The sequence below is a fragment of the Juglans microcarpa x Juglans regia genome, chromosome 4D, assembly GCF_004785595.1.
Source record: "Juglans microcarpa x Juglans regia isolate MS1-56 chromosome 4D, Jm3101_v1.0, whole genome shotgun sequence".
NCBI lineage: Eukaryota > Viridiplantae > Streptophyta > Magnoliopsida > Fagales > Juglandaceae > Juglans > Juglans microcarpa x Juglans regia.
Window position 1 is genome coordinate 34046841 of NC_054600.1, and position 15883 is coordinate 34062723.

Below are 15883 nucleotides of genomic sequence, written 5' to 3' on the forward strand. Positions count from 1 at the left end.
TTCAACGAGAAAGTAAAAGAGCACGCATATACAACAAATACATGTCCAGAGAAGCGAATCGATGATCAAGATATAACCTACCTAAAATGTATATATATTGTATGTATATATTCAGACTGCATTACTAATACACAACCATGCAAAATGTCCCTCAACCACTACTTCAGAGGGGGATATCCTTTGATTACTGGAGAAGAAACCTCAAGGATTAATAAGATGTCACAAAATGGAAACAGCAATCTCATTCTACCAAAGTTAGTTAACAATATACGAATCCATCATTATTTCAATCCTTGGAGGACTTGTTGATGAGTGATTTGTGAATGTGAGGAATCACGCCACCTCCAGCTATTGTTCCTTTGATGAGTGTATCAAGTTCTTCGTCACCGCGAATTGCAAGCTGCAGATGCCTAGGAGTTATGCGCTTAACCTTCAGATCTTTACTTGCATTACCTGCCAGCTCCAAAACTTCAGCAGTCAGATATTCCAAGATAGCAGCAGAGTATACGGCAGCCGTTGCACCAACTCTTCCATGGGCTGTGGCCCTTGTCTTGAGGAGCCGGTGAATTCGACCAACCGGGAACTGCATGGTCAGATGTATAAGGTCGAGTCTATGGTGATTACTAGCACAATGAATATAGATTTCTTCCTCTCTCTTTTCCCCCTTTTCGGTGATTACAAGAGATAAACTTAACAAACTTAATGTAATTAAATAAAAAACATTCAACACAAAAATCGTCCATTTATTGTTGGATAACATCCATCAATTATACGTTTGATTCAATCAGGAAAGAACCAAACCCGACAAAACACCTAGGGCCATCCAAGAATTGTACATTTCAGACCTAGCAGAACATAAAACTGACAAAATTTTGTTCTGAAGAATCAGATTTATCTACCCCTCGGCTAGCACATAAACCTGCGACACCTCCAGATTCTTGTAATGTTTATGTGGCCAGCAATCAACAATATCTAGCCAAGGATGGGGCATATTAAGCAAATTGGTTTCATATCAATGGCAGGAAGCACAGGGTCCAAACTGCCACTTAAATTGATGCCTAGAATCACACAGAATGATGTTTCAAGTGGAAGATAGAGATTAGATGTTAAGTTTTAGACAGAATTAAGTGAGAAGCTAGTCTCTTAGGTAATGAGAGACCTTATATTTAGAACAATATGATTACGAAAAATCTAATGGTTATTTCAATTTGCTTTCATATTCTTTCTCCAACAGATTCTCGGCAGTCACATGAATTGTATTAAAAAAAAGAAAAAGAAAAAGAATCTTACAAAACAAGAAGCAACTATGATCCATAAACCGGAATCCAGATTAAAGCCCATTAATGAATAAGAAAGAAAAGAATTAAGAATAAACCACCGGACAATTCAAATATACAGATCATCCGTATTAAGGTAAAAATCCGATCTTGGGAACTGAAACCCAGATACCCAAAACCCGGAAATGAAAACCCATCAACCAAAAACCAATAATAAACGAGAACGAACGGCACAAAACGGATTATAATTTAGAGAGAGAGAGAGAGAGAGAGAGAGAGAGGGACCTGAAGACCGGCCCGAGAGGAGCGAGTGGTAGACTTCTTCTTGTCCTTGTTTAGGGCAGGGGTTTTGCCATTATCAAACCCTTTGCGCCTTTCCCCGACATTCTTTCCGCTCTTCAATTACCAACTGGCGACAGATAGATAGACCCCCTCTGCGTGAAAGATTTCGGAGACAAGGAAAAAGAGTACGAAAAGGTTGGAGACTGGAGTTGGAGGTAGGTATCGTTAAAAACAAAAACAATAAATATATAAATATATATATATATATATATATATATATATATATATTAGAAACGTAGTTTGGGCCTTATTTTAAATGGGCCTACTCGTACCATCTTCGAGTTTATCCTTTCTCATTTTTTAAAATAAGAGAATTTGAATATTGCCATGCTGGCCCAAGCCCGTTCATCATTGATCAATGATTACCTTTCTTCTGGGTTGAAACGGAAAAAAAAGGACTACTACTCTGAAGTCGTAAAAAGCAGGCCGATTAAAGGCCCAACATTTAAATGTTAGGAAGTCCAAAACAGAAAACTTATTTTTGTATTATGATGTTGCTTTCCTCGTCCCGTCGGCGAAAGATGCTCTTCGCTCTGCAAAGATTATGCTTTATTTGTCTCCTCTGTAGACTGTAACTCTCGCTCAAATTATTCTGCCATCTAGTTTATTCTCAGCCGTTTACGATCGAGAACATATCCTGTGGCTTTTCCTGTGTCGCATCTTTCCATTTTCAAACTTTCTGGACCCTCAAAATCCTGAAAATTTTCACATTGGCACTCTTCATTTTTTCGCGTGTACACCTTGTTATACTTTCTTTCGGTTATATTCCTGCAAGTGAGGTTTCAAGTTGCGCTTTCTATTGAAATTGATCGGTTTTGGAGGGTTGGGTCTTTGTTTTCCAAGATGGGTACTGCCTCTGCTGGGTGCGCGTTTGGAATTACTTCTCATTCCTATAAAAAAACTAGCGCTTTGCCTCACAGGATGGACTGCGCAAGCTCTGGTTTCCCTCTTAATGTCCAAGTCTCGAGAATTAATATCTATCCTAGTTCCGGTTCCTCCATTACTTCCAAGGTATGCCGAACTTTCCTCCCACTTCTCTTGTTTATATGCTACAATCCTCTGTTTGGTTGCCGAGATACTTAATAGAAGAAGGAAAACATAATCGTGAGCATCCTATGTCTTTGTTATTCTCTTCTATCGAGGAATGTGGTGGTGGCAGAAGATGCTAAAGGCGCAAGTGTAAACCTGTGACTGATCTTTCTTGATGCAGGGAGTTGTCAGTCGATTGGGGTCTTTACCTGATACTGATGATTTCTTTTGGGAGAAAGTCCCAACACCCATACTTGATGTAGTTGAAAACCCAATCCACTTGAAGAATTTGTCTCCTAAGGTAGTTTAGAAGCATTGACACTCTTTTCCTTTTTTTTTTTTTTTTTTTGTTTGAACTTGCAAGCTCACACTTCTATACTCACTCAAGAGTGGTATTTGTAGGAACTGAAACAATTATCAGATGAAATTCGTTTGGAACTATCTTCTATAATGTCAAAAGCGCAAAAATCATTTAAATCCAGTTTGTCGGTGGTGGAGCTGACAGTTGCAATACACCATGTTTTCAATGCACCAGTTGATAAGATACTGTGGGATGACGGGGACCAAGTAAGATCATAATCCATTCCTTTCTTAGAATGGGATTGCTTCGTTGTGGGAGAGAGGGGGGTGGGGGTTGTGGTGGTGGTGGTGGTGGTGGTTGGGGAGCGCCCGGGAAGGGGAGGGGGGGTACTGATTATAGCTCATCTATTATATTTATCTCATGGGATGTGTTACATAGCAAAATGCTGTGATGAAGGAGAGGTATAGAACTTGTGGACTTGTTTATAAATGAAAATCTGGCGTATAGTTATGCCTATGCATTTTCTTTTGTTGGCAGACGTACGTGCACAAGATTCTTACAGGAAGGCGGACCCTCATGCACACAGTGCGAGAAAAGAATGGGCTTTCTGGTTTTACATCTCGATTTGAGACTGATTACGATCCTTTTGGTGCGGGCCATGGCTGCAACAGCATTTCTGCTGGGCTTGGTAGTATTTACCTTTCATTCATATATATTTTGAATTGTTACTCAACCACTAAAATGCTTGTTTTTGTTTTCAGCCTTTGCTTGCTGTTCATACACTCATCTCCACGCATTTATCTAGTAATTAAATTTCTTTTTGGATATCTATTTTTATGTTAGTTGGTTAGTTTATCAATGCGACTTTTGAAGGTTTGGCTCCCTTGGCTTTAACTTATTGACACCCAATTATCTTCACTTCAGGTATGGCGATTGCTAGGGATATTAAAGGGAAACGGGAGCGTATAGTTGCTGTCATCAGCAATGGGACAACCATGGCAGGTCAGGTCTATGAGGCAATGAGTAATGTGGGCTATCTGGACTCAAATATGGTGGTGATTTTAAATGACAGCCGTCACTCTCTACACCCAAAGACTGAAGAGGGTCCCAAGACATCCATTAATGCTCTATCCAGTACTCTAAGTAGGCTCCAGTCAAGTAAATCCTTCCGGAAGTTTAGAGAAGTTGCTAAGGTTTTTCTCTGGTTTTCTTATTAATTGACTAAACCCGAGGAGGATGTACGTCAACACTTTTCTAAAGGGGATAGGAAGTTTTTAGACCATTAAATATGCATAGAGGAGATTAAGTTCTCACTAAATGTACCACCCAAAAAATGTTTTCAATAAATTCTACAGTTGTCTTTTCTTCTAGTCACTTAGACGTAGGGGTGACACAGCTGGTGGTACTCCCTACCCTCTCTTTCCCCAGCTAGAGGGGAATATGAAAAATCATTTTACCGGGTTTGATCAGAGGTCTCCAGGCACAATCCCATGAGACTCATTTAACTTAAGCTAACTTACACTTGTTCATGGTACCTTGCTTGGTCTCTAATGTATACTATGGAGCTTTTGGTCTCTCATTATGTGCCCTGTGTACTTGGGAAACACCTTTTTTATCATTAATAAAATTTACAAAAATAAATGTGTATAATGGAGCTTTTGATGTTTCAATATTGCATATGCTCCTGGGCCTGGTGTCTTATGCCATTCCAGTCCTTTGGCATAATTTTTTCTCTGGTAGCAGATGTTGGATCTTCAGTTAATAGACTGTTCACAGGCATATAGTACCTTGTCGACAAATTACATATTGTGTCTGTGGTTGGAGTCTGAGGGAACATTGGGAAGTTTTTATGAATTCTAGAAAAACTTACGTCATTCTTAGTATGAGGGCATAATTTGAGTAGTTGTAAAATTATAGGGGATGCATTTTGAGGCCTTCTGGTTGGATAGGCTTAAAGAAAAGTCAACTTTATTGTTTGGCTTTTGGGCACTTGAAATTTCTATTGCAATATTTAGGCAAATTAAAATAGATGTCCTGAGTTGAAATAATCTCTCTATGGATCCTATTTACAATAAAACTAACATTTGTTTCTGGTCAGGGTGTTACTAAAAGGATTGGTAGGGGTATGCATGAGTTGGCGGCCAAAGTTGATGAGTATGCACGTGGTATGATCGGTCCACTGGGATCAACTCTTTTTGAAGAGCTTGGATTGTATTACATAGGCCCCGTTGATGGGCATAATATTGAAGACCTGATTTGTGTTCTGCAAGAAGTAGCATCTCTGGATTCAATGGGTCCTGTGTTGGTTCATGTGATAACAGAGGAAAATCAGGGACCAGAAAATAATCAGAAGACTGAAATTTCGGGCAAGAAACTTGAAGGCAGGTTCAATTATCTCTATTTTCCTCCTTTTTTTTTTTTTTTTTTGTTCCATAATCTTTTTGTTTTTGGTTTTCTGCTGTAAGTCATGAGAGTCATGAGTCCTTTGTGGTAAGTAATAGCTGAATTTGGTTTTCTTTTCCTGAGCTTTTTCTCAGCTATGCACAGCAGAGTGTGGCTCTTTATGCTATCGCTTTCTTGGCATGACTGTTTCTTTATGAAATAACTATTTCTTTATATTCATCTTCAGTTAGATTCGACATTTTGATGGTTTTCCCCTTCTCACACTTTGCAGATTTAAGTAATTTTGGTTCATTACCATCTAGGATCCACTCATTGACATACAGTGATTGCTTTGTGGAGGCTTTAGTTTTCGAGGCAGAGAAGGATAAAGATATCGTGACAGTTCATGCAGGAATGCAAATTGAACCATCACTTCAATTATTTCAGGAAAAATTTCCTGACAAGTTTTTTGACGTGGGAATTGCTGAGCAACATGCAGTTACATTTTCTGCTGGTTTGGCTTGTGGTGGATTGAAGCCATTTTGCATAATCCCTTCCACCTTTCTGCAAAGAGCTTATGATCAGGTCCTCTCTCCATCCATCTCTCTCTACAGTTTATCATGTGTTCCACTTGTTTTTCATAGTACTTCTTGGGAAAAGATTTCACCGAAAATGAATTTTCTTCCTACACTATACCATTTGGGCGTTTGACTTGAATAATGAAATTCTAAGAATTTCCTGAAGCGTTTTTCCTTATTTTCCATTCAGGTGATCCATGATGTAGATCGGCAGAGAATTCCAGTGCGTTTCATTATCACTAGTGCAGGACTTGTAGGGTCTGATGGCCCATTGCAGTGTGGGGCATTCGATATAACATTAATGTCATGCTTGCCAAACATGATAGTAATGGCACCATCCGATGAGGATGAGCTTGTCCACATGGTGGCCACAGCAGCCCAAATTAATGATCGACCTATTTGCTTCAGATATCCCAGGGGTGCAATTGTAGGAGTAGACTACTCTATATGCAGTGGAATTCCCATTGAGGTAATCCCTTGGCACCTCAGAGATTTTGCTTATATTTACTTTGAAAACTTCTCAACTATTATTGCTTCGCAAAGGTGCAGGGTTAGGGCTAGTTACTTGTAGTTTCTCAAAAGTTAAAGCTAGTTACACGCTATTATTATTCTTCTTTGTTTTCTTAAGGTGTGAAAATCTCAACTTCTTGATGCCTCGTGTTTGCCCACAATGTCTTCTAAATCAGATTGGAAAAGGGAGAGTTCTTGCTGAGGGTAAAGATGTTGCTTTGCTTGGCTATGGGGCAATGGTTCAGAATTGTCTGAGGGCTCGCTCCCTTCTCTCAAAGCTTGGCCTTGAGGTAACAGTGGCAGATGCAAGGTTCTCTAAGCCACTAGATATCAAGCTTCTGAGGCATCTGTGTGAAAATCACGCATTTCTGATCACTGTTGAGGAAGGCTCTATTGGGGGATTTGGATCCCATGTTGCACAGTTTCTCACACTTGATGGACAACTCGATGGAAGAATTAAGGTAACAATTTCATTAGACATATAGAAGATAATTAGTTCATTTTCCTGCTGAGAGAGAGAGAAGTTGGGAATTTGGTTATATCTTACTTGGATTTTGTTTTGATAGATCTAAGATATAAATGGGGGTAGAGGGACGCAGGGGCGGGGGTCATCTCAACAAGCTGGGTGTGAAACCTAGAGGAGGTTTAACAAGAACAGAGTAAAGTACATATGACCTACGTAATTAAAGTATAGACTATAAATATAACATTATTTTTTCACCCACAAAAGCATGCATGTAAATTTTATCTTTAGTAACTAAACTAGTTTTTGAATTTTATTTGCAGTTATGCGTTGGCATAAATATTCGAAATTACGTGTGAACATTTTTTATGCATGCATTAATTTGTGGGTAGTTGTTACCTTGATGCTTCCTTTTGTGGTTTTCAATATGCATCATGAGTTCAATGCAATATAAATATGCCTGATGCAAAGCCAAGAATTTCTTTTTTAAAATTAGTTATTAGCCATTATCATCCAAGGCCTAATTTGTTTTCGGTGAAATTTTCTGGATCAACTTTCCAAGTGGCGTCCAATTGTTCTACCAGACAACTACATAGAACATGCATCAGCAGATGAACAGCTTGCTCTTGCTGGGTTGACTGGTCATCACATAGCTGCAACAGCATTGAGTTTGCTTGGCCGCAATCGTGAAGCCCTCCTCTTGATGTGCTAGAAAGCTCTACTTTTCTTATCCTGGTTGGAATGCTATGATAGATTGAAGAACGGGTAGCAGAAGAAAGGGAAAGATGCTAATTTATTACTAATCAAACAAGAGAAGAAAGGAAAAGATGTATTGAAGCTCAATACAGCATTGTCTCTACCAAGTTTTAGTTACTTGTTCGAGTAATCTCTGTCTCTCTTTCAAATTCTTTGTATATATCATAGCAAGCATCAAGTAGATGGTAATTGTGTAGTACTGATGCCATTACGGAAACAAACTTGGACGATACTAAGCTACAAGTCGATTCATTCATAAACATGAGACCTCGAAGCTCTCGATCGCTCAATGCACTCGTTTTAGACAAATTTCTGGGCAAAATCAATTGGAGGGAGTTGGGAGCTTCACGAATAGGCCAGAACAAAACCTTACAGTTTTTTACAAATACAGAACAGACATGTTTGATCCTCCTACACGTGGAATGGAAGAACTTGTTCATGAAAAATGCGAAGGTCGGTGTTGTGGTGCATGAACACAAACAAACACATGTTAAAGGGTAATTATGGCCGACTCGATCGGTGGTGGGTTGTGGTACCAGCAGAAATGGGAAGATGATCTGGGTGAACATGGAGCGGGTCCCATTAACATAAGCTTTTCCTGTCTGCAGGTGCTAATCGTGCGTGAATGCGAATGAGTGAGTTCCAACTTTGGTGTACATAACAAATTAGTCAGCAGTCAGTCCCAGTTGTCAGTACAAGTAGTCAAAGCTAAACAAGACATTGGCCGTCGTCTTTACGCGCTTCGGCGGCTGTCAAGTCCATCTACTCTACCAAATTAAGATACGCGGAAACACACGGTGGTTATAAGGGGTCTCACGTGAGACAAACAATGAAATTAGGAAGAAAAATCTTGAGAGAGCCACTATTTGCTGCATCTATATTATATATATTACGTGTCGAAATGGGAGCAGCCATTGAGAGGAGAGCTGAGATGAGAGAGAGAGAGTTGCTGATGAGAGAGAGAGTCGGTGAGAGAGAGAGATCGAGATAAGAGAGAGAGTCGATGAGGGATGAGAGATATCTGATGAGAGAGAGAGAGAGAGAGGCGAAGGTCCGGTGCGTTTTGCATACAAAAAAAAAAACTGAAGGATTAAAAGCAGTCACGTAGTGTGTGCAATGTGTGCACAGCTACAATGATTGCTTTGTAGCAATACTCAGTTAGGAAATATATGTACGATTTCTGGCAATTGTCCCCGTACTTGACTACAGAAGACGAGCATCCATAATTTTTCACCAAAATGTTTTAAAAGATGAAGGTGAGGATTGGATACTTACCCTTTTTGTATATTGAGTTAAGTTGAGATAAGTTTAATTCTTTATAAATAATAATGAATTAAGACGATGGAGTGAGTTTTTTGAAACTCATCTAAAATGTGTTTGGATGTTAAGATGAGTTTAAATGTATTTATGAGAAGTTAAAAAAGGCTGCGAGTCCCTGCATGTAAAGAGATGTTGAGTTAAAAAATATTGTGGGTCATGCGTGCAAAGAGGTGTTGAGTTAAAAAATATTGTGGGTTCCGCATGTAAATAGATGTTAAGTTGAGATGAATTTAGTGATTTGAGAGTTGAGTGTTTAGATGTTAAACTCAGCTTAAAATCAGACTGAACTGAGTTAATCTTAATTCAATCCAAGTTTCAAACGGCTACTTGAGATGATATAAGATGAGTTGATATGAAAGTTATAAATTGAATAAAATATTGTTAAAATATATTTTTTTTAATATATTATCGTTTTAGAATTTGAAGTTAAATTATTTATTATATTTTGTGTAGAATTTGAGAAATTTGTAATGATTAGATAAGATGAGTTGAGATTAACTCTGAATCCAAACAAGGTAATGAATAATATCTGTAATTAACAGGAATGTCAACTTAAATAGAGCTCATGTTTATTTCTTTTTAAATTTTAGAAGATAATTTAGATTGACAAGTGTCGAATGATAAAAGATTTCATAAAAGTAAATTTAAAACTTCACATGATACGTTAAATAAATTTATAATTTAACCTAACACGTAATGTCATGTGAATTTATCTTTAATAGCAAAATTTATCTATTATAAATCCTTTGAATATAACATAATTTAGCTATTCTCACGAGTTACGAAGGAGGAAGGTGAGGACACATATAGAACGTGCAATGTTTCTAACAATAATTAGATCTAGAAGCGACAATGTCAAAATATAAGCAGAAATTTGCTAATTAAGTAATACTGGCTCGCGACATTCCAGTTGCAAGCAAGGTGACGAACAGACAAATTTACGTACGCGCCATCGGAGCCATGCATTGCAACAATACCCCCGCCGACGTGGTGTCCGAATCATATATAGCCACGTTATCAATCCCATCTTGCAGCACCCACGTCTAGACTCAACCCCACCCTGTCTCGACTCCTACAAATCCTGCGTTCTCAGTTTCGGACTCTCCCACCCGTTCCCTTTCACTCCGCGTTTCTCGCATCCAGAGACAGAGGAGAGAGAGGAAGAGGTTGAGAGACAGAAAAAGAAAGAGAAAGAGGGGGAGAGACAGAGAGACGGATTACCCTTACGGCTCACCCCCACCGGAATCTGACTCTCCGGCGGCGGGATTTTCCTACATTTTCTTTCTTTCCATCTTTCCAGGTTTGTATATTAGTTTTGCATTACTGAATCGGAAAATGTACTAATTCTTTTTTCTGTTTCTTCTTCTTTCTTTCTTCCCTTGTAAAGCTCTGCTACATATGATTTTCTGGCTATTTTACTTTTTATTTATAATTGACTGTACGATTATTAGGACTTTGTTCTTGTACGAACGTGAAAGTATTTACGTGCATGAAGGTCTGCATGATGTATTTTTCGTTAAATATCGGGTGGGTTTCATAAAATACCATGGGAAAACACAGTTTTACGTCATTCAATGCTTTATTCGGCAAGAGAATCGTATCAATGCCACATTTCTTAAATAAATCATGGTTTTTCTCCTCTGAATCTAAAAAAAAAAGGAAAATATTGGGATTTGATTTTGTTTTCCTCCGCAATGTCTCTTCTTTTTTATTGGTTACTCAACAACGGATCAGTGTATTGAGGCTCTTCATCTATGGAAATGTGGAACTTATGGGTTTATTTCTCTCTTTTTTTCTGCCGTTCTCAGAGTTCACGCAGTTTAATCTTTTTTTTTTCAGATTTATGAGTTTTTCTTTCTTTTTTTTTTTTTTTTCCAAGGGATCGAGGTATGAATGTTTTTTTTCTTTGTTTTCTTCACGTTTGGATCCACGAAAATCTCACAGTATGCTGGTTTATGTATATAATGCTTTTCTTCCGGTCCCCTCAATTGGCAACTCATCCAACTTGGTGAAATTCACCGATTCAATTTATATAGCCTTATAATGTGCTGTGATAAATGGATTTCTAGCATCTTTGCATTTGTTCAATGTAAGGCACCAGTTGATGAATCTAAATTCCACAGTCTATGGCATCAGCAATGGAAAACGTCAGAACTCCATTCAACGGGATAATTAAAGATATCAAAGGAAGGGCTGTATGCTATAAGGAAGATTGGATTTGTGCACTTTGCCCCGGCATCAGGTATAATTCCCTTTTTTCTGGGACAAATAACACAATGGGAATTGCATTTTCTTCTTCTGGCGTCTCATAATTTTCATCGATCAATCATTTAATCAATGTCAGGATATTGGCTCCAACTGCCTACGTCTTCTTCGCTTCTGCTCTCCCCGTTATTGCCTTTGGGGAGCAACTGAGTAGAGAAACAGGTATTACTTTTTTCTCTCATTACCACGAAAACTTTAAACAGGTAGAGGTTACTTTTAATGCAAAGTGTCTAAATATTTCCTGGTCTTTTCATGAATGTGAGCCCCAGCTTATGCTTGTTTTATGTCAGATGGAAGCTTAAGCGCAGTGGAAACATTAGCTTCTACTGCCATTTGTGGAATCATCCACTCAATTTTTGGGGGACAGCCTTTATTGATTTTAGGAGTTGCAGAACCCACAGTTATAATGTACACTTATTTGTACAACTTCAGCAAAGGACGGCCTGGGTTGGGGAGCAAGCTGTTTTTAGCTTGGGCTGGGTGGTAAGGGATTCTTTGTCAACTTTATCTGGATTGTTCAATGTTTTAATAGCATTCTGAATTGGCATATATAGTTCGTATCTTTAAGAGAGTACCTATATTATACAGGGTTTGCATCTGGACGGGCCTCCTGTTGCTTTTTCTTGCGGTATTTAATGCATGTACCATCATTACTAAATTTACGAGGATAGTAGGAGAACTTTTTAGCATGCTGATTGCTGTTCTTTTTATGCAAGAAGCTGTTAAGGTATTGACTGATTTTTACGGGAAAAAAAAAAAAAAAAGTTGTGGATTTTGTTAAAGCGGATGCTAAATTTGACAATTCACAGGGAGTGATCAGTGAATTCAGTGTTCCCAAATCTGAAGATCGGGCATTAGAAAAGTATCAATTCCAATGGTTGTATACAAATGGGTTGCTAGCCATCATTTTCTCTTCCGGTCTACTTTTCACTGCACGTAAGAGCAGGAGAGCAAGATCATGGCTCTATGCCACAGGTAAATGAAATGAAATTCAGTTGCTTCTTCAATTTACAGAAGTTTGTCTGAATTAGATCTAGTTCTCCTTTTTACTATCTTACGATCTTGGATTCAGGGTGGCTCCGAGGTTTCATTGCAGACTATGGGGTTCCCCTGATGGTCTTGTTGTGGTCAGCATTGTCTTATGCTGTACCAGGAGAAGTTCCGGATGGAGTTCCTAGGAGGCTCTTTTGTCCACTTCCCTGGGAATCTTCATCATTGTACCATTGGACAGTAATCAAGGTACTAAAAATTCTGATGAATAATTTGTTTAAATTGCCTTCTAGAACTTCAAGGCAAGGAGATAGTAATAACAACCTACCATGTAAAAAAAAAAAAAAAAACTCACCAACTATACACGGAATTATCTACCATATACGTTCAGATTTCAGAGTGTCGGTTATACACTGAATTATTTAGTACTTCATTCACTGGAATTTCAGGATATGGGAAAGGTCCCACTGTTGTACATTTTTGCTGCTTTTATTCCGGCCATGATGATAGCAGGCCTATACTTCTTTGACCACAGTGTTTCTTCTCAGATGGCACAACAGAATGAGTTTAATCTCCAAAAACCTTCTGCATACCATTATGATATCTTATTGCTTGGAATAATGGTATGTAGCCGAATAATGGGACATTCTATTTGTTTTTCAATTCCTTACTTAGTAATCTTGTATAGAACTTACATTTTTTTTTTATAAGTTGATGTTGAATTTCCATGGTTTCAGACTATGATTTGTGGGTTGCTTGGACTTCCTCCTTCAAATGGAGTCCTCCCGCAGTCCCCCATGCACACCAAAAGTCTGGCAGTTCTCAAGAGGCAGGTAGGCTGGTGTAAATGTCAAGAGATTTCTCTTCATTGGTAAAGCCAAGATCACTCATTAAATTCTTATACGATATGAGCCATGATTTGCAGTTGATTCGAAAGAAGATGGTAAAGCATGCAAAGGAATGTATTAAACAACAAGCAAGCAACTCTGAAATCTATGGAACGATGCAAGCCGTGTTCATAGAAATGGACACAGCTCCAACTGTAAGTGCTAGGCTTATATAATCTTTGCATGCATGCCTGCGTGTGTGTGAGAGAGAGAGAGCTTTTATAGGTTCTGATAGGCATATTCATGTGGATTTTCTTGTAGACCAAAGAGTTGGAGAACTTGAAGGAGGCTGTAATGAAAGCTGATGATGAGGGAGATGCAAAGGGCAAATTTGATCCGGAAAAACACATTGACGCTTATTTGCCTGTCCGGGTTAATGAGCAAAGAGCGAGCAACTTATTGCAGTCTTTGCTCGTGGGCCTATTAATTTGTGCTATCTCGGTAATCAAAAGGATACCTACCTCAGTTCTATGGGGATACTTTGCCTACATGGCCACTGATAGCCTCCCTGGGAATCAGTTCTGGGAAAGGATGTTACTCCTCTTCATCACCCCGAGACGTCGTTACAAGTAAGTCATGTTCTAAGTGGTACGGAACTTTTGTTAAACTAGACTATTGTTTAATCTATTTCATGAAGGAGGCAGTAGGATGTCTCATGGGAATGGCAGGTGCCAATTTCTTGTCCATATCCAATACATGCTGGTTTTTCAGGGAAAGATGACTTATTCCATATCTGCTAAACTGAAGAAAAAAAACTGATTTTAGTTCTTTTGTTGTTAACATACAAATGTGAATAAGAAACAAAATGTGCTTGTGCTATACTTTCCGTGGTGTCTGAGCACCATTAAATTAAAAGTCTGTTTTACTTGTATTTTGGCTGCGCTCCATAACCTTAATTTTTTTCTTATGGTGGCATTGTGCTGGGCAGAATCTTGGAAGGCACTCATGCCTCCTATGTGGAGTCAGTGCCATTCAAATCCATCGCTTTATTTACACTCTTCCAATTAGCGTATTTTCTGGTCTGTTTTGGAGTGACGTGGATACCTGTAGCTGGAATATTGTTCCCAATGCCGTTCTTCCTTCTCATAAGCATCAGACAGCGCCTGCTTCCCAAGCTGTTTGACCCTAGCCATCTTAAGGAACTTGATGCTTCTGGGTATGAAGAAATTGCTGGTGCCCCACAGCATAAACGAAGCCACTCAATAACGGTATGGTTATGGTTCCTCCCATTCTGATTTATCTGCAGACTAGTTTATTAATCCCATTAAAGTTTTTTGTTTACAATTTTCTAACCAATAAGGTCTCTGACAGAAGTGTGGGCAGGCAAAAGACTTGCCTGATTCTGGTAGTGAGGAGAGTTCACTAGGATTCCATGATGCGGAGATTTTGGATGAGATGACAACCAATAGAGGGGAGGTCAAGCTTAGAACCGTAAGCTGGAGTGATGAAAGGTTGTTTTAGGTAACATACCAAATGTCTCTTTTGTGTTATTGTAAATATAGTTTCATGCATCTGTAAGTTAGAAAATGGGATTGTTTACAGGTTTACCCAGATGGTGTCCGACTGCAATGAAAGCCTCTATATAGTGTTGGGATATAAACTGTGCTTGTAATAATGAGAGTTGAGCATGGTCCTGTGAAGATGGGGTGAAATGTGAGTCTTCTTCGTGATAGTCGGCTAAGAGGAGATGATATCGGAAATACATAATATCTACACAACCACCAGCAAAAAATACAAAAGCCAAACGAAACAAAAAAGGAAAGATGAGGAAGCACTGGAGAGAAGAAAGCATTTTCATTTTCTGTAGGAAAAAACATTAGAATGTATACAGTGAGCTTATATAGCCCTCCATTCATTTGCCTATTGCTGTACTAGCAAATCATGTGACAAATGTAGCTAATTTTTTTTTTTTTTAATTTCCAAATTTGATTACTAGAATTTTATCAATTTCTTATTGGATTCTATTAGTTGCACACGAGTTTGTACAAAGATTGTTATGCAAAAAATCAGATTAGATGTTGACATTTAAGTAGGACTCCCTCCCATCTTTCTTGGCATGGCATTGGTAATTTCAAACCAAGGCCGCCTTTTATTTTATTTGTTTTCTCTTCTGGGTAAACTAGGCAGGCTCAAACTCAGAAGAACCAGTGTAAGTCAGAATCATGCAGAAGGCAAAAGAAATGGTAGAAGAAAGAAAGCTAATCATGCAGTTTCTTCATTCTACGTGGAACGATAAAAGAAATTATCTTAACGAAAAAAGCACATGGAGAAGGAAGAAGATCGACGAAAATGTTCAATGACAAGATGCTAGGAAGTCTCAAGCCATGTCTTTAACCATGAAAAGTTACATATAACATTACTAACACGCAAGTCGTTATCTTTTTGGAATCAAAAGGAAAACCCACATAAAATGGGGATCAAAGACCTCGGACACCCCTGTTTCTGTTTCCAAGTACAGTGGATTTGATTTTATTAAGTGCGGCAAGTACGTCTTTCGTTTCAGGTCTTTTATCCCACTCTTCAGAGCACTTCATGCCTAATTTCAGGATGGACAAAACTATACTTGCCGCATATCCACTAAAAGAAACTTAAGTTAGTACTCTGTCCCCCCTGTTTTTTCTGTCATTTGAGGAAAACTTTACTATTCCAGTACTTCAATTATGAAATGCTAATCGGTCCATATCATAAAGTTACCCTTAATATAATAAAATATAGAATAATCATCGATTGATATATGAGAGAAATAAAGAGGTAATTATTGATTGACCAGGCAACCATTGTTT

At 38.4% G+C, this 15883-nt stretch overlaps 3 protein-coding genes across 7 annotated transcripts; 2 read left to right on the forward strand and 1 right to left on the reverse strand.

Annotated features, from left to right (window-relative positions):
• Positions 1-62: 62 nt before the first annotated feature.
• LOC121261309 (probable histone H2A variant 3) lies at positions 63-1792 on the reverse strand. The gene is given in 3 exon segments (XM_041163619.1): positions 63-583; positions 1563-1624; positions 1627-1792. Coding segments are annotated over 3 exon segments (396 nt in total). The 5' UTR covers positions 1664-1792; the 3' UTR covers positions 63-286.
• A 297-nt stretch (positions 1793-2089) lies between these two features.
• LOC121261307 (probable 1-deoxy-D-xylulose-5-phosphate synthase, chloroplastic) lies at positions 2090-7881 on the forward strand. 3 transcript variants are annotated; one of them, XM_041163614.1, is made up of 10 exons: positions 2091-2630; positions 2830-2949; positions 3051-3215; positions 3487-3637; positions 3874-4142; positions 5048-5330; positions 5624-5916; positions 6100-6378; positions 6596-6880; positions 7445-7881. In XM_041163614.1, the coding sequence occupies exons 1-10, from the start codon at positions 2463-2465 to the stop codon at positions 7592-7594; spliced, it is 2163 nt and encodes a 720-aa protein (XP_041019548.1). In that variant the 5' UTR covers positions 2091-2462; the 3' UTR covers positions 7595-7881. The 3 variants fall into 3 exon arrangements, with proteins under 3 accessions (XP_041019549.1, XP_041019548.1, XP_041019551.1); XM_041163617.1 differs by lacking the exon at positions 2091-2630 and having other exon boundaries at positions 3037-3215; XM_041163615.1 differs by lacking the exons at positions 2830-2949; positions 3051-3215 and having other exon boundaries at positions 2090-2630.
• Positions 7882-9991: 2110 nt separating this feature from the next.
• LOC121261310 (probable boron transporter 7) lies at positions 9992-15695 on the forward strand. 3 transcript variants are annotated; one of them, XM_041163622.1, is made up of 14 exons: positions 9992-10258; positions 11082-11200; positions 11303-11385; positions 11514-11706; positions 11812-11950; positions 12033-12198; positions 12296-12462; positions 12762-12836; positions 12951-13046; positions 13139-13255; positions 13362-13669; positions 14029-14308; positions 14412-14561; positions 14643-15695. In XM_041163622.1, the coding sequence occupies exons 2-13, from the start codon at positions 11085-11087 to the stop codon at positions 14559-14561; spliced, it is 1890 nt and encodes a 629-aa protein (XP_041019556.1). In that variant the 5' UTR covers positions 9992-10258; positions 11082-11084; the 3' UTR covers positions 14643-15695. The 3 variants fall into 3 exon arrangements, with proteins under 3 accessions (XP_041019556.1, XP_041019555.1, XP_041019554.1); XM_041163621.1 differs by having other exon boundaries at positions 11095-11200; positions 12663-12836; XM_041163620.1 differs by having other exon boundaries at positions 9993-10258; positions 12663-12836.
• The last annotated feature ends 188 nt before the right edge of the window (positions 15696-15883 follow it).

Coding starts and splice junctions, on each gene's coding strand:
- LOC121261307 (XM_041163614.1), top strand. CDS start 2,463: ATGGGTACTGCCTCTGCTGGGTGCGCGTTTGGAATTACTTCTCATTCC. Junction 2,950..3,050: donor TGAAGAATTTGTCTCCTAAG/GTAGTTTAGAAG, acceptor TGGTATTTGTAG/GAACTGAAACAATTATCAGA. Junction 5,331..5,623: donor TTCGGGCAAGAAACTTGAAG/GCAGGTTCAATT, acceptor CACACTTTGCAG/ATTTAAGTAATTTTGGTTCA.
- LOC121261310 (XM_041163620.1), top strand. CDS start 11,085: ATGGCATCAGCAATGGAAAACGTCAGAACTCCATTCAACGGGATAATT. Junction 11,201..11,302: donor GCACTTTGCCCCGGCATCAG/GTATAATTCCCT, acceptor AATCAATGTCAG/GATATTGGCTCCAACTGCCT. Junction 14,309..14,411: donor AACGAAGCCACTCAATAACG/GTATGGTTATGG, acceptor GGTCTCTGACAG/AAGTGTGGGCAGGCAAAAGA.